At 36.2% G+C, this 23,823-nt stretch overlaps 1 protein-coding gene across 1 annotated transcript in view; it reads left to right on the forward strand.

The window, feature by feature from the left end:
* The first annotated feature begins 585 nt into the window (after positions 1–585).
* Positions 586–23,823, forward strand: part of LOC145989476 (uncharacterized) — a 33,900-nt gene continuing 10,662 nt past the window's right edge. The window contains exons 1-2 of the mRNA XM_083124824.1: positions 586–648; positions 19,102–19,153. Coding sequence (XP_082980950.1) covers positions 590–648; positions 19,102–19,153 — 111 coding nt within the window. The 5' untranslated portion in view covers positions 586–589. The remainder of the gene's footprint in view (positions 649–19,101; positions 19,154–23,823) is intronic.

The following is a 23,823-nucleotide window of genomic DNA, read 5'->3' on the forward strand; positions in this document are numbered from 1 at the left end:
ATTTAGCTTTTTAGGATCGGGTGTAAATTGTATGAATTTCAGCATGTTTTTCAATAACTCTAAAAATAATTATTGACAGTTAAGAACTGTTGCATTTGTTTTTCACAAAAAATAATGTAAAGCAATGGAAACAAGGGAGAATTTCGAAATTGTATCACGTTAATGCGGTTCCTCTACACCTGAACCATCAATCATTTGTCAGAGAGGACAGAGGGAGAGTACGTTTTCTCTGACATAACGGATGCCCTTCAACAGATTTCAGTAAATTTGACGGCATACATTTCCGTATATGTCAAGACATGACTATTTCCAATTTTGCCAGAAATGTAATCTATCATTGTCAAGTTGTACGGATCAAATATTTGAAAGAAACTCAGCGTATACAGGATTCATGGTTGGTACATCAAATTCATGCCACTTTGAACATCCTGTAATTGTATGTTTGAAGAGGTGCCATTTACGTCACCGTCCAATTGTCCCCACCGGGATTTTTTTAATGTTAAGCACGCGTTGGAACATAATTGCATGTGAACATATTGTTATCATGCTTCCGGTATGCAGCATGCGTATATATAATCTCGTATGTGTAATGCAGGGTCCAGTTTATTTGTCAAGGTTCCAGAAGCAAGGAAAATTCAAACCACTGGGGTAAGATCTGATACTCTTTTCATATTCTTTTCCACTTTGCATATAATGTTCTTTCATGATCGCTGCCAAATTCGACAAAGCAAAATCTCTCACTTTTCTAGTAATTTATTTATTGACTAAAAATAATGAACCATGTAGGTACGTGTGATTATTTATCAAAAAATCTAAATATTAACTTTTCAATAGTTCACATTTTTAAACTGAGCCGAGTTGACAAATTTACGTCTTAAATTGAATGTTTTTCTGTTTCACGATAATATCCGGAGAGAAAGCTGCATATTTATCTTTGTATTTGCATTTTACGTCAATTTTCTTCAATTTTGGTCTAATTGAAAGCATGAAGATGAGTGATGATTAGATGAAAATGATGAAAATAGTATCCATATTCAGGACGGGATTCGAACTCGGCAAAATCGATAGGCGACCACTTAACTCGCCCGGTCACCGAGAAGGCTCGATAATGGAGAAACTTAAATGTATCCAAAAAAAGTTTTTTTTTCATGTCCAGTGGCGGCGATTGAGTTCCAATACTGGGGTCAACTACAGTTTACTTTCCCTTGGTAGATAAGGTTTAGCATAGTGCGGGAGAAAAAGTGGCAAAAAGTGTGTTTTATGTATGAGCTGAAAGCAAGCTGTTCTTATTCTATTTATTACCATTTAAATTTAAATAAATTTTAATTATAATTATAATAGACATGGCTAATTTAAAAAATTAAAATATAGAGGTAAGAACATTTAATGTAAACATTTATACTTGAAACAATTACGTCACACAAATACAGCGTGTCCCGCTTATACGTGTAATAAAAGAAAAATTCATAACTTCTAAACAAACTGTCAAAATGATGTGATTTTTGTTTCATTATAAAGAGAGACTCAGATTTTTTTTAGCAACACATGCAGTGGTAGTTGCGCTTGCGCAGTAGCCAGAATGTCTTGAAAACTGATATTATCAGTTTATCAGTAGCCATTCGTCATGTGGTCGCTACAAGAAAAGGTGTTTTATGTTTCAATGTCTGAAGTAAAAGTCTGTGACACTTGTGCAGAAACGATTTCGTGCACGTTATGGTTTGGGTGCTAAAGAAGTAGTTCCATCGTACATTTCAATAAGGACATGGGAAAAACAAAGGGATGCATTATCTCCATTGCTCTTTAATTTTGCCTTAGAATATGCTGTTAGGAAGGTAAAATAAACTAAAGAAGGACTAAAATTAAATGGCGTGACTCAGTTGTTAGCATATGCAGATGATGTAGACTTACTGGGGGATGATGTGAATACAATTAAGAATAATGCTAAAATATTTTTCAAAACTGCTAGAGATAGGTTTGGAAGTTAACAAAGAGAAAACTAAATATATGCTTACAAGCCGAAACCAAGTGTTAGGTAATAATCAAAATCTAATTATTGATAACAACTCGTTTGAACGAGTTTCCAAATTCAAATACTTAGAAGTAATATTAACAAATGAAAATTATATTAAAGAGGAAATAAAAAGTAGGCTTAATTCAGGAATGCATGTTACTTCTCTTTTCATAAACTTTTGTCTTCTCGTTTAATATCTAAAAAACTAAAAGTTAAAATATACAAAACAGTAATTTTGCCTGTAGTATTATATGGATGTGAAACTTGGTCCCTTACATTGAAAGAGGAACATAAATTGAGAGTATTTGAAAATAAGATCCTTAGGAAAATCTTTGGACATAAAAGGGATGAGGAGACAGGTGAGTGGAGAAGAGAAGGTCACATAATTTAGAACTACATCATTTGTATTCATGTTCAGATATTATTAGAATAATTATATAAAGAAGACTTAGGTGGGCAGGCCATGTGGCACGAATGGGAGAAGAAAGAGGAGTTTACAGGATTCTTGTTGGGAAACCTGATGGTAAGAGACCTGTAGGAAGGCCAAGACGAAGATGGAGGGACAACGTTGAGATGGACCTATAAGGGAAATCGGTAGGGATGGAAAAGAGTATATAGATCTTGCTCAAGATAGGGAAAGATGGAAGGCCTGTGTTGCTGCAGCCATGAACCTTCGAGTTTAAGAAGGCTAGAGAGTTAGTTAGTTAGTTAGTTTAATGGGAAAAACAGTTACGCAGAACCGGTTCATTTCTCAAATCTCGTTAGAGACTTCCTGAACGAGTGATTTTTTGTTGTGGGGGTGTGTTAAGGACAAAGTTTACTGTACACCGGTTACAGATTTACAAGACTTGCGTGAAAGAATTGTGGTTACCCCGCACATACTTCAAAGCGTGTGGCTTGAATCTGACAACCGGTTTGACATTTGCCGTGCCACTAACGGTTCAAATGTGGAAGTTCGCTCGTTTTCTTGATTTGTAAAAAAACGTTCTGAGTTGTTACATGTTTGTACAAACTTTGGACAAAAAATATTGGTAAATAAAAAAGTTGTGATTTTTTCTTTTATTATGCGTATAAGCGGGACACACTGTATTTCCTTGCATCAAATATATAATATATATGCAGATTAACATTTTTATTTATTATTAGAGCCCGGAAGGTCAGGCATTTATTTGCCTCCTACCCAGCAATTTGTACGTTCTACTGACAAAACGTTTACTTAATCCACGGCCTCATCCATTTTTTAAATTTTACGGTAGCTTGTGAATCTCCAGGGAACTAAAGCGAGTAGAACGTTACATATTAAAAAACTTGTTATTTTATTCAAATCTATTGAAATATACAGAAAGTATAGTTGTTCCTGAAAGAATTAACTTGTTACAGTTAGAGTTACTCATTTTAAAAGTAACTACACTGAAAAAAATAAAGGTGTGGAAACTCACCTTTTGGGGTGAGTTTGGCTTGTCACAAATAGAAGGCCCCAAAAGGTGAGTTTCCACACCCCATATTGGGGTGAGTTTTTCTCACCCTAGTATAGAGTGTGTTTTTCCTCCCATAAGGGTGAGTTTTCTCACCCTAGTATAGTGTGTGTTTTTCCTCCCATAAGGGTGAGTTTTCTCACCCTAGTATAGAGTGTGTTTTTCCTCCCATAAGGGTGAGTTTTCTCACCCTACTATAGAGTGTGTTTTTCCTCCCATAAGGGTGAGTTTTCTCACCCTAGTATAGAGTGTGTTTTTCCTCCCATAAGGGTGAGTTTTCTCACCCTAGTATAGAGTGTGTTTTTCCTCCCATAAGGGTGAGTTTTCTCACCCTAGTATAGAGTGTGTTTTTCCTCCCATAAGAGTGAGTTTTCTCACCCTAGTATAGAGTGTGTTTTCCTCCCATAAGGGTGAGTTTTCTCACCCTAGTATAGAGTGTTTTTCCTCCCATAAGGGTGAGTTTTCTCACCCTAGTATAGAGTGTGTTTTTCCTCCCATAAGGGTGAGTTTTCTCACCCTAGTATAGAGTGTGTTTTTCCTCCCATACGGTGAGTTATTCTCACCCTAGTATAGAGTGTGTTTTTCCTCCCATAGGGTGAGTTTGAGGGGTTCGTGAGGAAGAGGTAAATGATCTTCATTTAGTATAATAATGCTTACCTTTAACCTTGAAGAATCAGTCAGATCTTTTCTATCTTATCCAATATGAATTCAGAATAAGATAGAGCAATCATAACTTCATTGTAATTTCTTCCCAGATGGCAAATGTATCAAAGTAGAGAAATGCAATGTTAACTCTTGCATTGTGTAATATACGACATCACAGTGAAAACAGTGTTTCTTCATTTAATGCGTTCAGATTTTAATGTGATTAATTGTCTTCTTTATAAAAATAATACCATTCAATTCAGCATTAAAATTTGACAAAGCTTAAAAATCTTAGAGGAAACTAGATGCAGCACGCTCACCAAGGTATTCATGTAGAAGAACAAGCCATCCCTAAATTACATGAAGCTTGCAAGGAATATTATGTATCGATTTCTAAATCATACAAAAAAGCCGCAACTTTTAATGTACATACATATTTTCCAATAAGTCTTTTTTGAGACTTCCACTTGATGCTTAGAAGCCAATTGGGACTGGATATATGTACAGTCACATACACTGCTGGGTTGTAATGATTTAATTGAAAGTCAATGGTGCTGTTACAACCCAGAAGTGTCCTTGAGTGTACAATATAACATGAAGGGTATTGATCTTCAGAAGTCACACCTGTTAATTATAAAATAACAACTTTTTTCTGTACTGTTTGGAAAGCAACACTCATGCTCACATACATTGCTAGGATAAATAAATGACATACTTAACACAACAAAATACTGTATACTTGTATATCCGTAGATAAATTTTATGTATACGTTGGATGCAAGTATATACATACATGGTAAGGGGATAATCTCTGAAAAATACTACCTTGCCACTAAATGCATACACATTAAGCAATAATTCAACCTTACCTTTCCTTTGCTGTTGGTTCTGCACACTCAGTTCAATGCCACAATCATTACAATGTGAGTGATTTTTGGTGCTTTTAGAACCTATTTCAGTACTTTAATAAATTAATTAGAAACGAAAATGTACATTCTTAAGAAGGCAGAGCAAATTTAGTAGAAGTTATAAATGTTCATATACATAATTTTTAACCACTCTATTTCAAATACAGAGCTTAATTTTTTTCGCCCCAAAGATTAGGTTGAAGAAATAAAGTTACCAGTTAGCAAAAAATTCAACTTTATTTACAATATTCGTACATTTCATCTTGCAATAATTCAACATAGTTCTCACAATTTTATCAAAAAAAAGAGGAATTTTACTTCATTGCTAAAAATTTGCATGCTGTATTCCTTTAAAATGTCTGTATGGAAAGGCGTCCATGATCTGAAAGGAGAAAAAATGTAAGAGTAAATAAGAATATAACCAAGAATGCATTTAGGTCAGAATGTGATAATTTAGAATGTACTTATAACATTTATGAGTCTTAATACTTCCCCGAAAAGTATACTAGTGATGTGTGCATACAAAGTGATTCAAGCTTGAGTAGCCAGCCTTCGTGGATGAGTGGTTACGAAAGCATGCTAAAACGCCTGGGGTGTCGAGTTCGAATCCCAGCCTGAGCACAGGTGTTCTTTGTGAGTGTCCATTCATCCATTCCATCATATCATCACTCATCCTCATGTTCGCAATTAGCCCAAAAGTGGCAGAAATGCGAAGAAAAATAAACAAAATCAATCAGTCAAGCTGCTCAATTGATAGATTGACTTGGTGTTTTAAGTCCACTTTATGCACAATATGGCTAATCGAGACTGGACCTGCGGTTCAAAGTGGGATCCGAACCACTATGTGCCTCCACAGGGTATCGAACCCAGGACCCCTTGATTACAAGGCAACGACCTACCACTGCACCATCGGGGAGGCCCTCAAGCTGATCAGTTTCTACATTGAATGCAGTAGCACTAAATTGGCAATTTATTTTACACAGCATTTCCCATAATATTTAAAGCTCGGGGGGGGTTAAACCCAGTAACCCCCCTTGCGTGCGCCACTGATTGAATGAACAGGTGGAGGGACTAAGAGTATGTCACCCTATTATGCAAAGGTAATATAAACATGCGTGCTTTTATTTCATAAGCAAGGGCCTATACAAGGAGGGTGATGATGGGGCTATAAACAGGCAGGAAAAAATAGCGAAATGAGGGCTGACTACTGGGCACGCCACAGCATATAACTGGAAATGGCACACTATCTTCAAAAGTAAGAAATTACTTTAGGATAATATTTTGTGCTGAAACATCGGTGTCGGGAGATGGAGGTGGAACATATCCGTTGACCCCCCCACCCCCTGGAATTGCCATCGGCCATTTCAAGTCACAAAAAGCAGAAGTTGTTATAACATAAATAATGTTTAGAAAGCTTTTATTGAAAAGTTAAAACTTAAAGATAAAACAGAATAACTGTGCATTTCAGTACACTAACTGTAAAATGTAAAAAAAAAAAAAAATTATAGTAATAAGGAAAAGTTGTACTTGATATTCATTCATCTAGTAGTTCTCCCAAAGGATTTAATAATAGTAATAATAATAATATAATTTTATTTTTTTGTTATAATAGTTATTACTGTAAAATTATTGTCATAACCATGATTCTTATTGTTAATATTTGTTCTACTATTAAGTTAAGTCAATGGATTGCCCCCCAATACACACACACAAACACCTTTCTGGTGTCGCCTAAGAGCTCAAACAGTACCATTCAATGTTGGTGTGAAAAATATTTTTTTTACTAATTTTTGAGTGTTTAGCTTTAGCTTTCTTTTGTTTCTGTTAGTTCTGCAGGGTGCGAAATCCTGGGGGGACAGGGGGATTTCCCACCACCAACAATCTTGGCCTTAAAAATCCCCCCACCAAAAATTTCCGGGGGGAAGATTTTTTGTTATAACAAACGAAAGATAAGTAATTACTTTTAATTTCAAATATACTGTACTAAGAATAATATCGAAAACACACACAAATTAGTGTAGTTGTGAGTATTGAATGCTTTCTCCCTCAAGAAATCATTAACAAATCTACACCAATACGCACAATTAAAGTAAAACAAGAATGCAAGAAAATTATAACTATGAAATCTAATTGATTTATATTAACATAAAGCACAAACAAAACAAAAACTTACACATAATAAAAGCACTTCAACTATTTCATAATTTATAACATCTTTAACCAAGTTAATAAAGGAATTAGTTGGCTGCTTTACAATATCTGATATGTATAAAAGTAACAAATTAATTTACTTTTTATAATACACACATGTGGCGGAGGGGGAATGTAAATTAAGAACTTTCTTCCCCCACCAGTTTTCAATGATTTCGCACCCTGTAGTTCTGTCCTGTCAAAGTGTATGTGTAAACATCATGTAGCGAAAAGGCAAAAAGATTTTATTTATTCTGTACATTATACTAGCATGTAACAGGCACAGTGCCAGAAGGAGAAGTGAGTGGATGCCTCATTCCATCCCTTCAGCCAGCAGACAAGAGACACATACCCTTGACAATTTTAAATATTTTCTATAGAAACAAGACATAGCTACATGAAAGTTCAACTCTTCAAAAATAAAAGCATGGATATGATTCTGTTTTCAAGTAGCAGAAATAAAGTTCTATTGAAAGTTTAGTAGGCTACGAAAGAAATACATAAAGATTATAATTTGTATATTTATGCTAAGGTGCATTTTGGAAATGCATATCCAAAGATTCTTAATTACAAAATGAAAGGTGTGTATGTATGGTTCGCACACGCAGCATTATATTTTACGTTCCTAGTTCTATTTATGTGATTCTGACATTTTCAGATTACATACAGGTTAATTGATTTATTTACTTACATTTCCATTTACAAAATCAGGATCATCTTCAAACATCAGATGTGGTTATTTTAGTTAAACAGCATTCAATGTCTGAAATAAGGAATAAATTTAAATTAGATTAATCTTGAAAGTAGCAAAAATTTAACTTCTTCAATACAACAGTTTATTGTACAACTATATTTCTTAATAGATGGAAGACTATTTGAAACGTTCAAGTGGATTTAACACATAAAAGTTAATTATCATGCAAAGTTAGTATCATTTGGATCCCCCCAGCAATTTAAATTCTCATAAGGAATGTCTATATATACAGTGGAAGATTGAATGAAAGAAACCCAGAATGATGAAAGTTTAGATACTTTTCAAATAAGAATTAATTTCTTTATCTGTGTGTTTTCTTCTACATAACATCTCAAAATGAATTTAATTTCCAAAGACAAAATTTGTATGTAGGCTTTTACAGGGTAACTGATAGCCAATAAATGTAGCATCACAGACCCTCACTTTGCAAGTTGAAAAGAGAAAACAAATAAAATGTATGAATCACTTACTTCATCCCACATCCACAAGAACACTAAATTGTACACAAGCAGCAATCGATTCTCAGAACTTAAAGATGCTGACACAGAAGTATATTTGCTGTGTGGTCTAGTCAACCATTTTTTTTTTCACTAATCCTCCATGAAATTAATTGTGTAACAAAGATATTAGGAAAGGTATGTAAAGAGTGAGATGCATAAATATTTCCCGGAGAAGTTCAATGCAGTTCAATTCCTTAAATACACGTGGGACGTCAAAAAATATTGAAAATTATGAACAACTTGCCTGGTAATATTTTAACATCTCGCTGTACACATTGTGTAATTAGTATGCCATATCAATTTCAAAATACTTCTTAAGACAGTCACAACAAAGTTTTACACTCCAGCCTACACTGTGTATAACTATTAGTACTGTCCTTCCCAGTGGCGAACACTCCCTTTGAAACAGAAATAACCGAAGCTATGAGACACCCACCCACCCTTTCCTATTTCCAGATTTGTTGTTTGAATTTGTTTTTAAGTCCACTTTATGCACAGAAAGGCTAATCGGGGCTTCACCTAAAGTTCAAAGTGAAATCTGAACCACTACCGAGTATGGAACCTCGGACTCCTTGATACATGTATTTATGTATGCATGTACTTTTGACACTTTAATTTTCTTTTCACACTCACTGACCACCTCTAGCGTGTGCTACACCTGGGTACATATAGTGGTCGCCACTGGTCCTCCCATCTCAGCATATAAGCTTACTTCCTAAGAGACCTCTGTCATTTCAAGTTCCTACAGCTTAAAACTTATGAAAATAATGAATAATAAATTCCCTTGAAAAGAGAACAAAATTAGATTTGAACTACTCTACTTACGTACATTGCATATCTGTGTAAATTCAACCCATGCAGGATCCTTGAAAAACTGCTATCGGTGATGAGTGGCGAAATGTTCAGTGTAGATTGGAACTAAGGCGAGTGTGTTTGTGGGTATTATCCGTATTCACTCCTCTCTATGCATGGCACATTCCTGAAAAGGAGTTGAAAATTAAAATAATACTTAAAATTTTATGTTACACAACCATATTTATGTGTAAAAGAAATCTAAGACAACACTCTAAAAGAAATTCTAGCTGCTGCTTGAAATTGTAAGTTTTCTTAACTTAAATTGTTAATGTTTAGAATCCCCCAAGGACCGAAAATTAGAAGATACTATGGACGCACACTACAGAAAACCTCACGAATATCAGCATCTGAATGTGGGAAGGCGATCATTGCTCCCGAAAATTAATGTCAAGGTATATTTAACTTTCACGCCCTTGTTTACAATGTGTCTTTTTTCCTTTAAAAAATTGTGAATTAGATGCAATCGACTACAACGAATGAATGGAGTTTAAGCAGCAGCTTACAAATCTTATAAACTCTTACAGAAGCCTGTTTTGTAAATAATATTTCCCATGCAAATTAACTTTACGTCCCACAGTATCCCACTGCATTATTTTGGCCTCTTTACTTAAAAATCAATTACAAATCCCTCTGGGGTACGTTCCGACAGCCAATAACGAAAGATTATGAATTGTGCGCAACAAGTTACTTTACAACTTTAGGAACATCACACACCAAACGAAGGTGTCAGTCGCAGTCAGAATAGTCGACACCAAAGGGGGCTCTAGCCCACCACGAAATATTTTTGGCCCATCTCCTCCTAACACAAATAGCCAACAGTTAAAAATTGGGATTGCTTACAGCGCAGCGAGAATCACACAAGAACAGAAGAACACAAAGAGAGAGGGTGAAAGAGACCGAAGATACATTGACAGCGAATGACAGAGAACATAAATAGAAGAAGGAAATGGTAAAGAGAGAAGGAAGCGTAGAAAGAAAGAGACAAAAGGTAAAGAAGAATAACGGAAATGGAAACAGAGGAACCAAGAGAGCAGAGAAAAATTGAAACATATGAAAACTGAGAAAGAAATAAAGATGATAGAGAATCCTAGTAGCAGTGATAATTGTAGTAGGGTCAACCTTTGTGACGTTGTTCCCCCAAACATCCACATATTCTGTTTAAAGTAAGATTATCTTTCGTTTGTACCGGATTGTATCGCATTTACTTTCGTTTGCAACATTACAGAGTTCGAGTATTCACAAATTGAACTTGGGGGGGGGGGACTTCAGGTAGCCCGTACAGTTTTATCCCAGCGCATTTTTTCGATTGTACCGTAACGATTTGAGAGTAAATTAAATTAATATTTGAAGTTCCCTCGCCCCCAACTTTAAAATGAAGGACAAAATCATTACGTTTGTACCAATGAAATAACTAAACTAAACAACTAAAAGCTCCCCATCATGGAGGAAGAAAAAATCAAGCAACTTCTTGGATAGAATTTCGTTTGTGCACTTGAAATTTTATTTTTTATCGTTATAGTTTTCCAGTTATTTCTCTCCAAAAATGGGAGTGGGAAGGACGGAAACGAACTTAAACCATGATTTCTCAGTCTCCGTAACCATAGGCGTAAATTGGCGGGGACAAGGACCCCCAAAATTTTCACATTTGTTATAATCTTCAAGTTAGGCGACCTGAGGAGCAAAGTAATAAAGAGTAATATTTGTGATTTCGCTAGTTATTTAAATGTCTTAGCACGTCGAGCTGCGACGCCAGGTGTCCCGGGTTCGAATCCCGCTTGGGCATGGTTGTTTGTAAATGTCCATTCATCAATTTCATCACTCATCCCCATATTCTCAAAATTAGCCAAGAGGCACAAACCGCGAAGTAAAATAAAACGAATCAATCAAATCAAATCAAACCATAACGAATGCCAATCTTCGGACGAGAACTATTGAAAGGGCTCACACTGCATGCTAAACAGTGCCCTCTCACCGTGTACTGTCATTATTTCGAAATGTGAAACACATTTTGGTCTAAGCATTTAGGATAGGACAATCTGAGCATATATAAAGAAAACTTACAGTGTAAAAATATTGAAAACGTTATTGAACTTACTTACCTTCGAATCCTGCTTTCTTATCTTCACTTTCAAATACCCACTCAGCAGACAAACTATTCTGGCCCACGGCACAGACGACCTCACACGTCAACGGCAAGGCTATTCTGGGCCTGCTTATCCCAGACGTCCTTCGATTGGTCCACACGAAAAGCGCGCCGTATATGACGCGTGACTTGCAACAAAAGACACTAAAAGTGAATGTCCTTTAAACAAAGCAACGATCTTTGGGGGTGGGGGTAGTTTAGACAACTTTTGTGGCAGGCGGATCCACTGGGAGGGCGATGGGAGCGATCTCCATTCCCAACTGCCAGTTCTTGGATATGATATTATACCTGATATTTTTGAGACTCAAATGTTCCGACTTTTATCCCCAAATTTAAAAGGCTCGATAATATTTATAAAATAAGTCAACCTTATGATCAAGATAAGCTAATCGAAACTGACACTACAGTTTAAATTTGTATTGAATCACTGTGCAATATGCTTCAAAATGAAATCCAACTGAGACCCCTTGAGGGAATAGGCTTTCGTGTTCTCTGAATATTCACTATATTTCTCATATCTGCTCATTCAGATTACATTGTGGCAATAGGAGGTCAAGAGGCATTATGATACAATAATAACCACCTATTCCAGTCCTCGACCTCTATTTTTGCAAAGGAATTCTCTATCTTCTAGAACACAAAATCAGCTTCGTTCCTGTTTACAGTATAATATGTTGTTTATATATAGCAGTGTAGTGTATGTTAGAATTGAGGTTCGGTGAGGTGAGGCATTCGAATGAAATTCGCCCCTCCCAGCTGTAACTTCTGGATCCGCCACTGGTTTGTGGCAATTTGTAAGCGCTCTGTGGATACCAAAGTCCTAAGAAAATAAAGGACAGAATTTCTCTCCTCCACAAATTGTTTGAGCTGGTTTATTTTATTTCGCTTTTGTGTCACTTTTGGCTAATCGCGAAGATGAGGATGAATTGATGATATGATTAAATTCATGAAGGGACACTCGCAAAGAAAACACATCCCCAGGCCTGGATTCGCTGCGCTACCCACTCCGCCATGGAGACCGGCTTTCCTTCACAGAGATAAGTACTTCATAATAATATTAATGTAGAATATAATATTGTAATTCTCATCCAGGAACAGCCCTATAGTAGGGGGGTGGGAGGATAAGGGCAGTTGATTCAGGTTCCGCAACAAACAACTTCAAATTTCCCCAGAACTTATTAGTTAATAGTTGACATTGATACTTTCTAATACACATGATTAGTTGACCAAAAATCTAGATTTTTACCCCCTAAAAAACTAATGTGAACATGATAATGTTTTTTGTTGCTTTTATATAAAGAAAACTTCAAACTGCGTTTATTGTGTAATGCTGGTTATTATCAGTTCGTTACAATAATCTGTAATTAAAATTTTATAATAATAAATGAGTATTTAATGTCTTATTGTTGAAAATATTGTCTTTGCATTTACTGTAGTGTCCTAATATACTGATTGGAACAAAGAACTCCAGAAAATATAACTTATATGGTGGTCGTTACCAAAGATAATGTACTCTTCCTGCGGGATTTGTAAGCAATAAGTTCTTCTCAATAAGGGAACCCCCACGGACAGGGTGCAGAGCTGTGGTGCAACGCTCTCGTCACTTGGTGTCCGGGTTCGAGCCTGGGTGAGTGACTGTTGAAATAGCCATTTCCATAAGATAAATTATTTTCCTGTATTTGTACATATTGCCAATGGACACGAGAACTTGCGAAAAATAACATTTTTTAAAAATAATCCAGATAGTTAATAAACAAGCGTGAATGTGAAGATATGAAGGACGTATCATCCAAAATACAATAAGTAACTTCATTTTTTTTTTAACTAGTCGTTGAATGCAGGGTCTTGCACTACTAATAAAACTGTATCTTAGATAGTGGTAAGCAGGAATAATGCTGTTTTCTTTTCCTTCTCACTGGCAGGCAGACACGTCATTCGAGGTATTACATATATCGATTGCCTTCGACTGTTGACTAGAACAATAGAAAACCAGAATTTTTTAAAGGAAGATCGGCCGTTGGTATAAAATTTATTATTACGTATTATGATTATTTTGATTGATTGATTTGCTTTATTTTACTTCGCTTTTGTGCCACTTTGGCTGAAACCGAGCACAATTTAAAATGAAGACAAAACCGAGAGTGACAGCCGTCTGTATAATCGAGACTTATACTGTCCGAAAGCCTTGTATTGTTCAAGGATTTGGTAAATCGTAGTGTAAATTATTTTTTGAATTCGTTATAATCAAAATTTCTATAATATGCAACTTGATTTACTTTTTATTTAAAGATGTTTAATTTTCTAAAACTTTCGTTTTTAAGTTATATTACTAAATGTCTTTAAACATTTCTTATATATTTATTATTGAGATAATCTAAACGAGACCGAGGCTTTTCCTTCGGGAAAGAAAGAGCAACGAGAACGAGTCTGCTTACAGCGACGTCTGGCGAAGAACGAAAGGTTCCTTCATTCACGACTCTCGTCTCAGTTTGTAACCTAAATTCATTTTGCACTTTTATTAATTTTTGTAAAAGTAATCCTATGTTCAATGGCATTGATTCACTTCAGTTGACCATATTTTGAGAAATCTTACATGCCAGTATAATGCAAACTGTCTGAAATAAATGTAATAAGTTAGCCGTGACCGAGCACGTTGAATAGTAGACTCAAGGATTTTGCTACCGAATGCTTGACGGTCAATTAGTTGGCTTATGAAAAGATCCACGTATATATCCAAACCAATAATAATAATAATCTCTTGATTTAGTAGGTGACGTGCGCGTGGATTACAAGGAAGCAGAATTCTTTATAGGGGTGGTCAGGCCAACAATAAAATTTAAACAGTAATATTAATAACAATAATAATTATCATGCTTATGATTATTATTGTTATAAACTAATTGAAATAAACCAATTTTATTCCAAATGTATTATCATTACTATTATTATTATTATATCCTCCTTGGAAGGAATTTTCTTCTCGATCCACTTGATAAATGAATTTCCAGCGCAACAGTAACTTGACTGAGATGCTTATAGTCATTAAATTTTGTTATTAACTTCTATAATAATAATACCCGTGGCTCTACAGCCCTCGAAGGGCCTTGACCTATCTCCCGGCTGCCAGGCTCCATCCCACAATCCTACCTAGAGGTGTGGAGATCTTCAACCAGTAATGGGGTGACGTGGGGTCAGCACGTCGAACCTCCAGCCGTTATAGGAGATATCCGTGACCGGGTTACACTACTCACTCGTAGCTCGCCAATTTCCTCACGATGGTGGGTTGCCACCGGTCCTATGCACAGGCCGAGAACCCGGAGACTGAACCCAGGCGGACTCGAACCCATGCCGTCGGAGGCCAAAGCACAGCGCCTTAGACCGCACGGCCACGGACAAGGACAATTAACTTTTGTACAGTTTGTTCAAGAAAAAGCTTTCAAAGCTAGTTAGAAATTTTAATCACAGCGTTTATCAGAGGAATATAATCGTGTACCAGAAATAAAACATTGCTTCGACTTGTAATGTCATTCCCAGGGAAGACTTCAGGTTTGGTGCATTGACGCGTGACGCGCACAGCAAGGGGTTGCTCGTTACAAAGGAAAAGGAGAGAAAGTCCAGAAACGGAACTTTGGAGGATATTCACGTATGGTATTCAACACGTCGTTGCAAAATTTATTTGTTGCCACATCTATTTGAAGACAGTGGCTCAGAAAGGGAACCAGTTTGCCTCATTAAATGTAGCGTATATTTGGAAATGAAACAAGAATAACAAATTGGAACTGCGTTTATGGTAATTTAATTAGCTTAACCAAAATTTCTTTTGAATACTTAGATAAGCGGACCTATTTAGAAACTTTTATGATTTTTGTTTATGCAGCTCTAAAGATTTCAAAAATATGGATAAGCATTTTAGGTTGTACATTGACTGTGATGTAGGGGGGGGGGGGAAAGTAATGAAAGTTGAATGTCTTCTGGAGTTGCGGTCCCTTGCAAGGATAAAACGCAAAGTGGGATGAAACATTTTCTATTAGACTGTATGTTGTTGGAGTTACCGCCCTTAGGCATACCTTTTGAATAAATGCAAAAGATAGTCGTTGGTGTAGTAAACTACGAAGCAGAGGGTTTGGGTAAAGTTTGAATATGTCCTTTTCTTTGTCTCATCAGTGTTATCCTCATCGTTACAATTAAGCCATTCGTCAAATTGCAAATTGAAGTATTCGTCACATGTCATATTGGTGGCGTACGTAAGTTGTTTGGCAGAGAACTTTAAAAAAAGAATTTCAAATGCAGGAAGGATGGGAATTCTAGGAACATGACTATAACACAGGCCCGTTTATTTCGGGGGGGCTCATCCTTATCACCACAGGCGTCGCCAGAAATATTTGCAGAAGGGGACAGGCCATTGATTGGTAGAAAGAATAATGACAATAATAATTATTACCAGTTTACCACGGTTATAATTATCATTTTACAATAACAACTATTATAAGTTATTGAAAATAAACCAATTTTAATCCAAATTATTTGTTATTATTATTATTATTGTGTAAATGGAGAGAGACTGCTAGATCCACTGTATGAGTGTATATCCAACACATTGTCCATTTTTTTTACATTTTGTACAGTTAGTGTACTGAAATTCATAGTTATTGTATTTTGTTATTATCCTTTACACATTCCGTCAGTAAAGGCTTTAAAAGTTTTGCCCAAATTTTACTCATAAAGTTTATATAGTATGACTTGTCACAAAGAAAACTATAAATTTTGAGAGCTGGTGGATCCATTTATTCTTTGGATTAAATGGTAGAATATAACAATATAAACTGGTTTCTCTATTACACACTAAACTTTTTTCGATCTAATGTTTAATCCTGCTAAGTAAGTAAAATTAATTACCTCTATGCACTATTTAAATTAGATATTTGTAGGATTTCGGCGCTTCAGCCCCCTTAGCCCTCCCCCTGGCTACGTGCCTCATAACAAGAAGGCATAACCCTTCTCTTATGGTCATAATCCTTTACGATAATCCCAGTGACTTCGGAAATATTAAATTTTTAATTGTGGTGGGGTCACATTTTAAACATTAAGTTTATTTTACATCTCAGCACAGAGAATTGTCTTGACGCCTCTCGTTAAATTTACTGTAAAATAGTAAGGTTAAACAAATTATTTAAGCGTTAAAAAATAATTCCAATTACATTGAGTACTCAGGTTGTGTACTCCTGGTGTTATATCTGTAATCTGTGTTTTGCATAAGAGCTTCCTCCTAGCCGAAAAAAGTAATGAAATAAGAATAGGAAAAGTGTAATGCAGCCCGACAGATAAGCGTTATGAATGAACACTAGAAATACCGACTCCAAGTAACAAAATTTACTTCTCCAAGATAACATTGATAATGAAGGCACATTATATTTTCATGAGAAAATAACTACAAAGATGCAGTCATACAGGTTCGAACAACAAGAAAGAAGAAATATTGTAAACAAAAAAACACGTTTTTTATGCCTTAATTTGTATGCACTTGCACGATTGCATATGTCACACGTTCCTTCAGGCTATAAACATGTATTTCCTTTGTTTAAGTGAGGAAAAATCATATTTTTCTTTCGGCTTAAATTTTGTTAATTACTGACGTAAAGCAGTGAAATTGTACTTGAAAATAAGAAATGACTATTCAAATAGATTATTCCTGAAATTTACATGTAACATACAGGTATTTATTTCGTACACTTTCTAATTATTAAAACATCATAGTGATCTCAAAACTGACAGGTTTATTCCAAGGTCCCTCGACCGCTAGTTTCCCCCACACGAACAACGTCGACGGACTTTAGGTTTTCGACCTATTTTGAAAGTATTTCACGATTTAGTCACTCGAATCAGCGCCACTTGCAGTACAGCGCCTCTGCTGAATATTTAGAGAACTGCTACAGGGTGGTAATTTGTTGGGAAAAGGGTTCAGCAGGTAGAAAAAATTGCCTCGGAGAGCCTGGCAGGGGGTCCAGGACGACAAACGTTGTCATGTCGGCAAAATTCTTTCGCTATGAAAAGGCCTGTGAGTGGATTTTCAGTGGGAAAGTTTGTACATGTGGCATCACGGTGCAGCCGAAACTCACCCAAAGGGGTGTATAGGGAAGGTTTTCACGACAGATCTGCACTCACCCTAGGGTAGGGAGGAGAAACTCACTCAAAAGGGTGAGGATTCCGAGTATTCTGACCTTCGAAGCTTCCAAAGAGCGAAACTCACCCCAAACACACCTTTTTTTTTTTGCAGTGTACCGTATTTTCCGGAGTATAAGACTCACCGGAGTATAGGACAAAGCCCCCTTTTCTTGCACATATTTTTGAAGAAAATTCTTTATCACTGATTTTAAATTAATTTACAATATTATGAAATATGAAGAACTAGTTTTAACAAATAACTTACCTAATGTTGTAACTAGGAAAGAAAACATTTTGATCTTCTTCGTCACACGCAGCAAGGAAGCAAGAAAGAAATCGTCCGACTCAGAATACAGAAACAAGCTAATAAAAACCTGATTATCGGCGTATAAAACGCACCCTGTTTTATAGACTAATTTCTAAGGTAAGAAAGTGCGTCTTGTACTCCGGAAAATACGGTGGATAGAGTTCCCCTTACTCGAAAAATAAATATTACATCCAAATTCTTCAATTCATTGCCATAGCCTTTGTGACTTGTGTGAAAACATTATGAAATAGAAACATGCACATGTATTGAAGAGTATTGACCTATGAAATGGATACATAAAATATTTCCAATTACAACAGAAAGAGTACATAAATTAATGACACTAAATGATTTAAGAGGAACAAAATGAATAAACACAATTATGAATAACAGGACAATTTAAACAGAAACGATACATGAGTAAATGACACCGAATTTCATGATTTACCATGAATGAAGTTAATATATACAATTAAATATAAGGAGGACATTTAAATCAGAAACACGAATTAGTAGCAAAACGCCAATTACTTCACAACCTAATGTCATTCTGTCTTCACAAAGAATATCGGGTTGTTTAGAAAATTTTCCAAATCTTTGTTGAATTAACGTAAATTTACGAGGCGTGTCAGGAAAATACAGATACAACGGATATATATCTTAGGGAAAATATGTAGGGCATAAGTTGACAACACTCACAATAACCTTGATCCTCACTCTTTCCAGTAGCGTTCATTCGCAGTGTTGCCCTGAGTCTTGTGCGAGTCACAGTTGCTGGAAATGGCTGCGGCGGTAAAGAATCCCGCCAAATGGTAAGTGCAGGCTGTGATGTGGTTTCTCCAGGGAAATGTCGAAAAAGGAGCAGACATTCATCGTCAACAAAGGCACGACAACACTTCGTCACATTTTGATGATTCATAATTATAATGATTCATAATTTTACGATGAATGTCCGCTGGAAAGAGTGAGGATCATGGTTACTGTTAGTTTTGTCAACTTATGCCTTACATGTTTTTCCTAAGATATATATTCGTTGTATCTTTACTTTCCTGACACGCCTCGTACATTACATGTTTTGAACTTATCATATTTTTTATCAACTTTACAGTTTAAGAATGTCATCATAAATTGTGAGTTATTTTTCTTTTCAGCATCATGTCACTATTCAAAGAACTCTTGTTCCTAACACTCGCCTTCATGCTGGTAAGTTTTTATCTAGTCAAGTTATTCAATTCAAGCTTGTTGGTTCACGTCTCACTATTAAAACAGTCTTCAGAAAGTTCCTTTTCTGAAAATAAGTGGATTATATTTCCTTTGCTGAGAAAATAACTCACAGATTCAAATTTAGAAATGTTACTTAACTGTAAGTTAGTTTTACTGTCACTTTATTTTAGATAAGCTCTCAACCGTAGAACGAATTTAATTCATGAGCTACGGGCAGTTTGATCTCCGTTTAACTGATGGTCGTCAAAAGTTAACGTTAATTTCCTTTAATCCACAAATGTTCTAATATTAAGGGAAGAAAAGGGAATAATCGAACTTTAAATTGTTTTCTTTTATTATCATACAATCTATGAATACTAACAATAAACAAAAGTATTAGTATCTTAATTTAAGTAGATAATTATTTGGAGTAATAATTTTCATATATGTCTTAGTTTTTCTTTTCTATTTATGAATGACTTCCATTCTTTTATTTGTGTTTTACACTGACTCTATTGTACTCTATTGGTGTACAGTTGTTACATTCCACCATGATGACACACGCACGCATGTACATAAATATAAACTTTACTACTTACTATTTTACTGCTTATACACACATATTAGTGGTAAAGTACTTTGTGGCCTATCTGTATAGACAATTTTAATAAATGCTAGGGTCAAGGTTCCATGAACTTAAATCGACGAAGGACAGTTTCGTACCAGGTGTGCATTCATTTCAATATCGTCGGAATAGGTAATCGTACCGATAGTCCATGAGCCAGGACCTCAAATTTAGGCGATCGATACCATTCGGGGGGGATGGGTTGTCATATGATTTTCTTGCAAGGTGTGTATGCCTGGAACTGGAAAATGTGTGATAGCATCTCATAACTCTTTGCTTTTTATATAATATTATTGAGTTAGTAACCTCAGCTGAAAAATAATGATTTTTCATATTTTTCATAAATAGCATATAAATTCATCACAATTTTTGAATAAATAAATTTAATTTCAACAGACTTATTAAATTCAATATTATTTTATAATAATTATAATTATTAAGTGTAATAATATTAATATAATCCTTTTAATAATAATAATAATAATAATAATAATAACTTTATTGCTTATATATTGACATAGATTAAATGCTTAAGTTTTACTTACAATTTTCAATAATAATAGTGGCTAAATCGTAAATACGCATGTATATATGTTATACATATCTTCTGAATAGGTGTTATCCCTCATTGATTTTCGCATGTGGGTAGACTGCACTATTCAGTGCACCTGATGTTATTTAGACAGAAGACATACGTTGGCAGTTTGTAGTTTCTAATTGATTGATTTGGTGTTTCAAGTCCACTTTATGCACAGTAAGACTAATTTGGACTGGACCTACAGTTTAAAGTGAGATCCAAACAACTATGTGCCTCCACCGGGTATCGAACCCGGGACTTCTTGATTTCAAGGCAATGATGATACCACTGTGCCATAGGGGAGGCAGTTTCTAATGGAGTTGCAAGCTAGTAGATCTAAAACAGTTTGAGGTGCTGACTCCCACTCCATCCAATCCACTACCAGCTGCTCTGCTCCATCGTGTTTTTCGATGTTCAACTTCTCCAACTTGGACTAGGTGTACGTGGATCATTCAGAAGACATCTCTTGCTTATAGCGGCTTGATAATCGCACGTTAAGCATGTTTCTTGAGACAGTCCCTCCAAGGTGTAAGTTGATGAATGTCTATCTCACCCTCCTTTGTACAGAATAGACATGCCATGTCATTCACATAATGCATGGAATATTTTGGAGCATACAATAAGAACGAGAACTACAATTTGCCCATTACTTCTTCATTGAGAGTCTCATTGATCTGCGAGGCTGCGAAAATTTTTCCTGTGTACGTCTGTTGGCAGGAAGGATGTTCAATGCACTTAACTTTTCCTTTTCCTGCAAATGTTGGTTGGTTGGTTGGTTGATTTAATGTTTTAAGTCCACTTTATGCACAGTAAGGCTAATCGGGACTGGACCTACAGTTTAAAGTGGAATCTGAATCAATATGTGCCTCCACCGGGTATCGAACCTGGGACCCCTTGATTAATTTTCCTGCAAATATGTATGGAGACTTATCATATCTAGACAAACATTTTTATTAAGAATTGAAGCTTCTTTTCTAATGTCAAGAACCATTATGGGTATTTTGGTACTATATTTCAGAAACAATTTAACCATGATTCTTTCATGGAATCTCATACACATAATACACGCATTTGTGTCATCTGAGCCTCTCATTACCACTTCATAACCCTCATTAGCAGTGGCAGTATTCACCAACAAATTACCATCTCTTCATGTGTACTGTTGAGATTGAGCACTTTGGGACTCCCTTCAGATATGATTTTGCATTTATCTCCACAGTTAGCGAAGTTTTGTATTCAAACGTTTTTTTCAAAATGCTCTGATTTCCTACATTCGTTAACAAGATATGCAATTAGAGTTGTTTTATTTATTACGTGACTTAGGAATTTCCTTCACTTTCTGACAATCTGGGATATAGAGATGCTCTGTGACTAGTGCCCGAGTTCTTCCCATGTGATTGTCCTTTCGATGTTCTTTATAGACGTCTCATTGTACGTATCAAACAGAAATCGATTCTTCGACTCCTATTTCCTGCCGCAAGGTAATGGAAAAAGCTGATACACCTCAGGAAAGTTTAACTCCTCTTCTTTTACTTTCTGAATAAGAGCCATACCATCAATGAATTTCCAGACATTTTCTTCAAGTATGACTCTGAAGCCCACGATAATGGTTCTTAAAGAAAGCCCATTTGAAGATTCCGATTCTGTGCTATCACAATAATTCGAGCACATAGTATCTATCTGATAATTGACCTGCCATTACTATCAACTGTCTTCTTCTTGGATCAAGAGAGGATCAGAACGAACTAGACGAAAACCATGTTTATGCAATTGAAAGAACATTCAGAGAACAGATACAGTAGAGTATGGATTAGTACAGATAACAGAAAGACCCTTCAGTCGCTTCAACCAATGCTCACATGATGTGAGTCACTAGACCAATGTGTGTTTCAATAGAACAACTCATAAACGGACAGGGTCACAGCAGTAACTCACCCCGAATGTCCAACACCGCTGCACATCTGTGTGGCATGGACTCGATGAGGTTATCGAAGAGAGCTCTCTTCACTTTGGGAAATTTCAACTCTGGAAGAGTTGAGGAAGGTGCCATCCTACCCACAATGCGTCTGCCAAGTGCATCCCAGACATTCTCTGTATGGAATTTAAGTCCATCATCACGCTGGCCACTCCATACTATCGATTCCCTCGTCCTCTGACACGTTGTGCACTAGCAGAACTCTGTGAGGACGAGCATTATCGCCGATGAAATGGACACGATCTATTGCATCTGCACACGGCATGGCAAGAGGTCTGAGGTTCTCGTCCCCATATCTAAGAGCAGTCCAACTGGCATTTTGGATGACGTGGAGGTCCGTACGTCCCACAATTGTGATTCCAGCCCACACCATCAGTCCACTACCTCCATTTTATAATGTTTCTTGCACAAAAGCAGGGTTATAGCTTGTTCCACATATCCTCCAGATTAGGCACGTCTATTGTAAGTCTGGAGGCTGAACCGCAACTCATCGGAGAACACCGTTCAACCCCATTCGTTGTGGCCCCAATTGCGATGTTCTACAGCCAAGTTTCTATGGACTAAAAGCTGTACGGTGATGGAACACACACCATGAGTCTATATGCATAGAGGCCATCTTTAAGAAAATGATTGCAGGCAGTTTGAGATGGCATATGCCCCCTATTACTGTGAGAGTGGCATGTTGTAGTTTCGTTGCATTCTGCCATCTGTTCCAATCGGTTATTACCAAGAGGTATCCGTTGTCTCTTGGTGTTGTTGCTCGCGGACGGCCTTGACCTTGCCTTTGTCGCACATTTACCGTTGTTTGGAACCGAGTCTACAGGCTAGAAATGGCACTTTGAGACACTCCAAGGGCTACAGATACCTCTCGCTGTCTGTCTACCTTCCATCCTTTCTATGGCTCTCCACGCCATTGATTCACGTAAATTACACTTTCGAGATATTGTACCACTTGCCCACGTTCCTCAATAAACTCTTACACTGTCCTTGGACTGTAACTGTCATTCTTACAGCTGCGCACTTCAGTTGTTAATTCACATATATCGGCATTAGTGATGGGCAAATTAAATAGTCAATTGAATCCAGTAATGGTGATTTAAATTATAAAAATATTCACATATTTTGATTGGTGTAATTATTATAATCTTAATTATTATCAGAATTATTATTAATTTAGATCAGAATTACTGTAATTGTCATTTCTAATAGTAAAAGTCAAAATATTAAAAATTATCAATACTTTCCAATTATATCAAGGTATCTGGGAAGTGGAGAGAGAACACACAGACGGAAAAGAGTTATGACATGTTATCACATATTTTCCATCTCCAGGCATCCCAACCTAACCAAAAAATCATATTGGAACCCATTCCCCCGAGTGGTACCGACAACTTGTCTGGCTCAAGGCCTATGAAGAAAATCCCATTGTGCAGAGAATAAGATTTTTTTCCCATGTTGAAAGTGGAAGCGGTTTTTAAGTTGATTATTATGCT

The sequence above is a fragment of the Lepisma saccharinum genome, chromosome 6 (genome assembly GCF_977018435.1).
Source record: "Lepisma saccharinum chromosome 6, izLepSacc3.1, whole genome shotgun sequence".
NCBI classification, from domain to species: Eukaryota; Metazoa; Arthropoda; class Insecta; order Zygentoma; family Lepismatidae; genus Lepisma; species Lepisma saccharinum.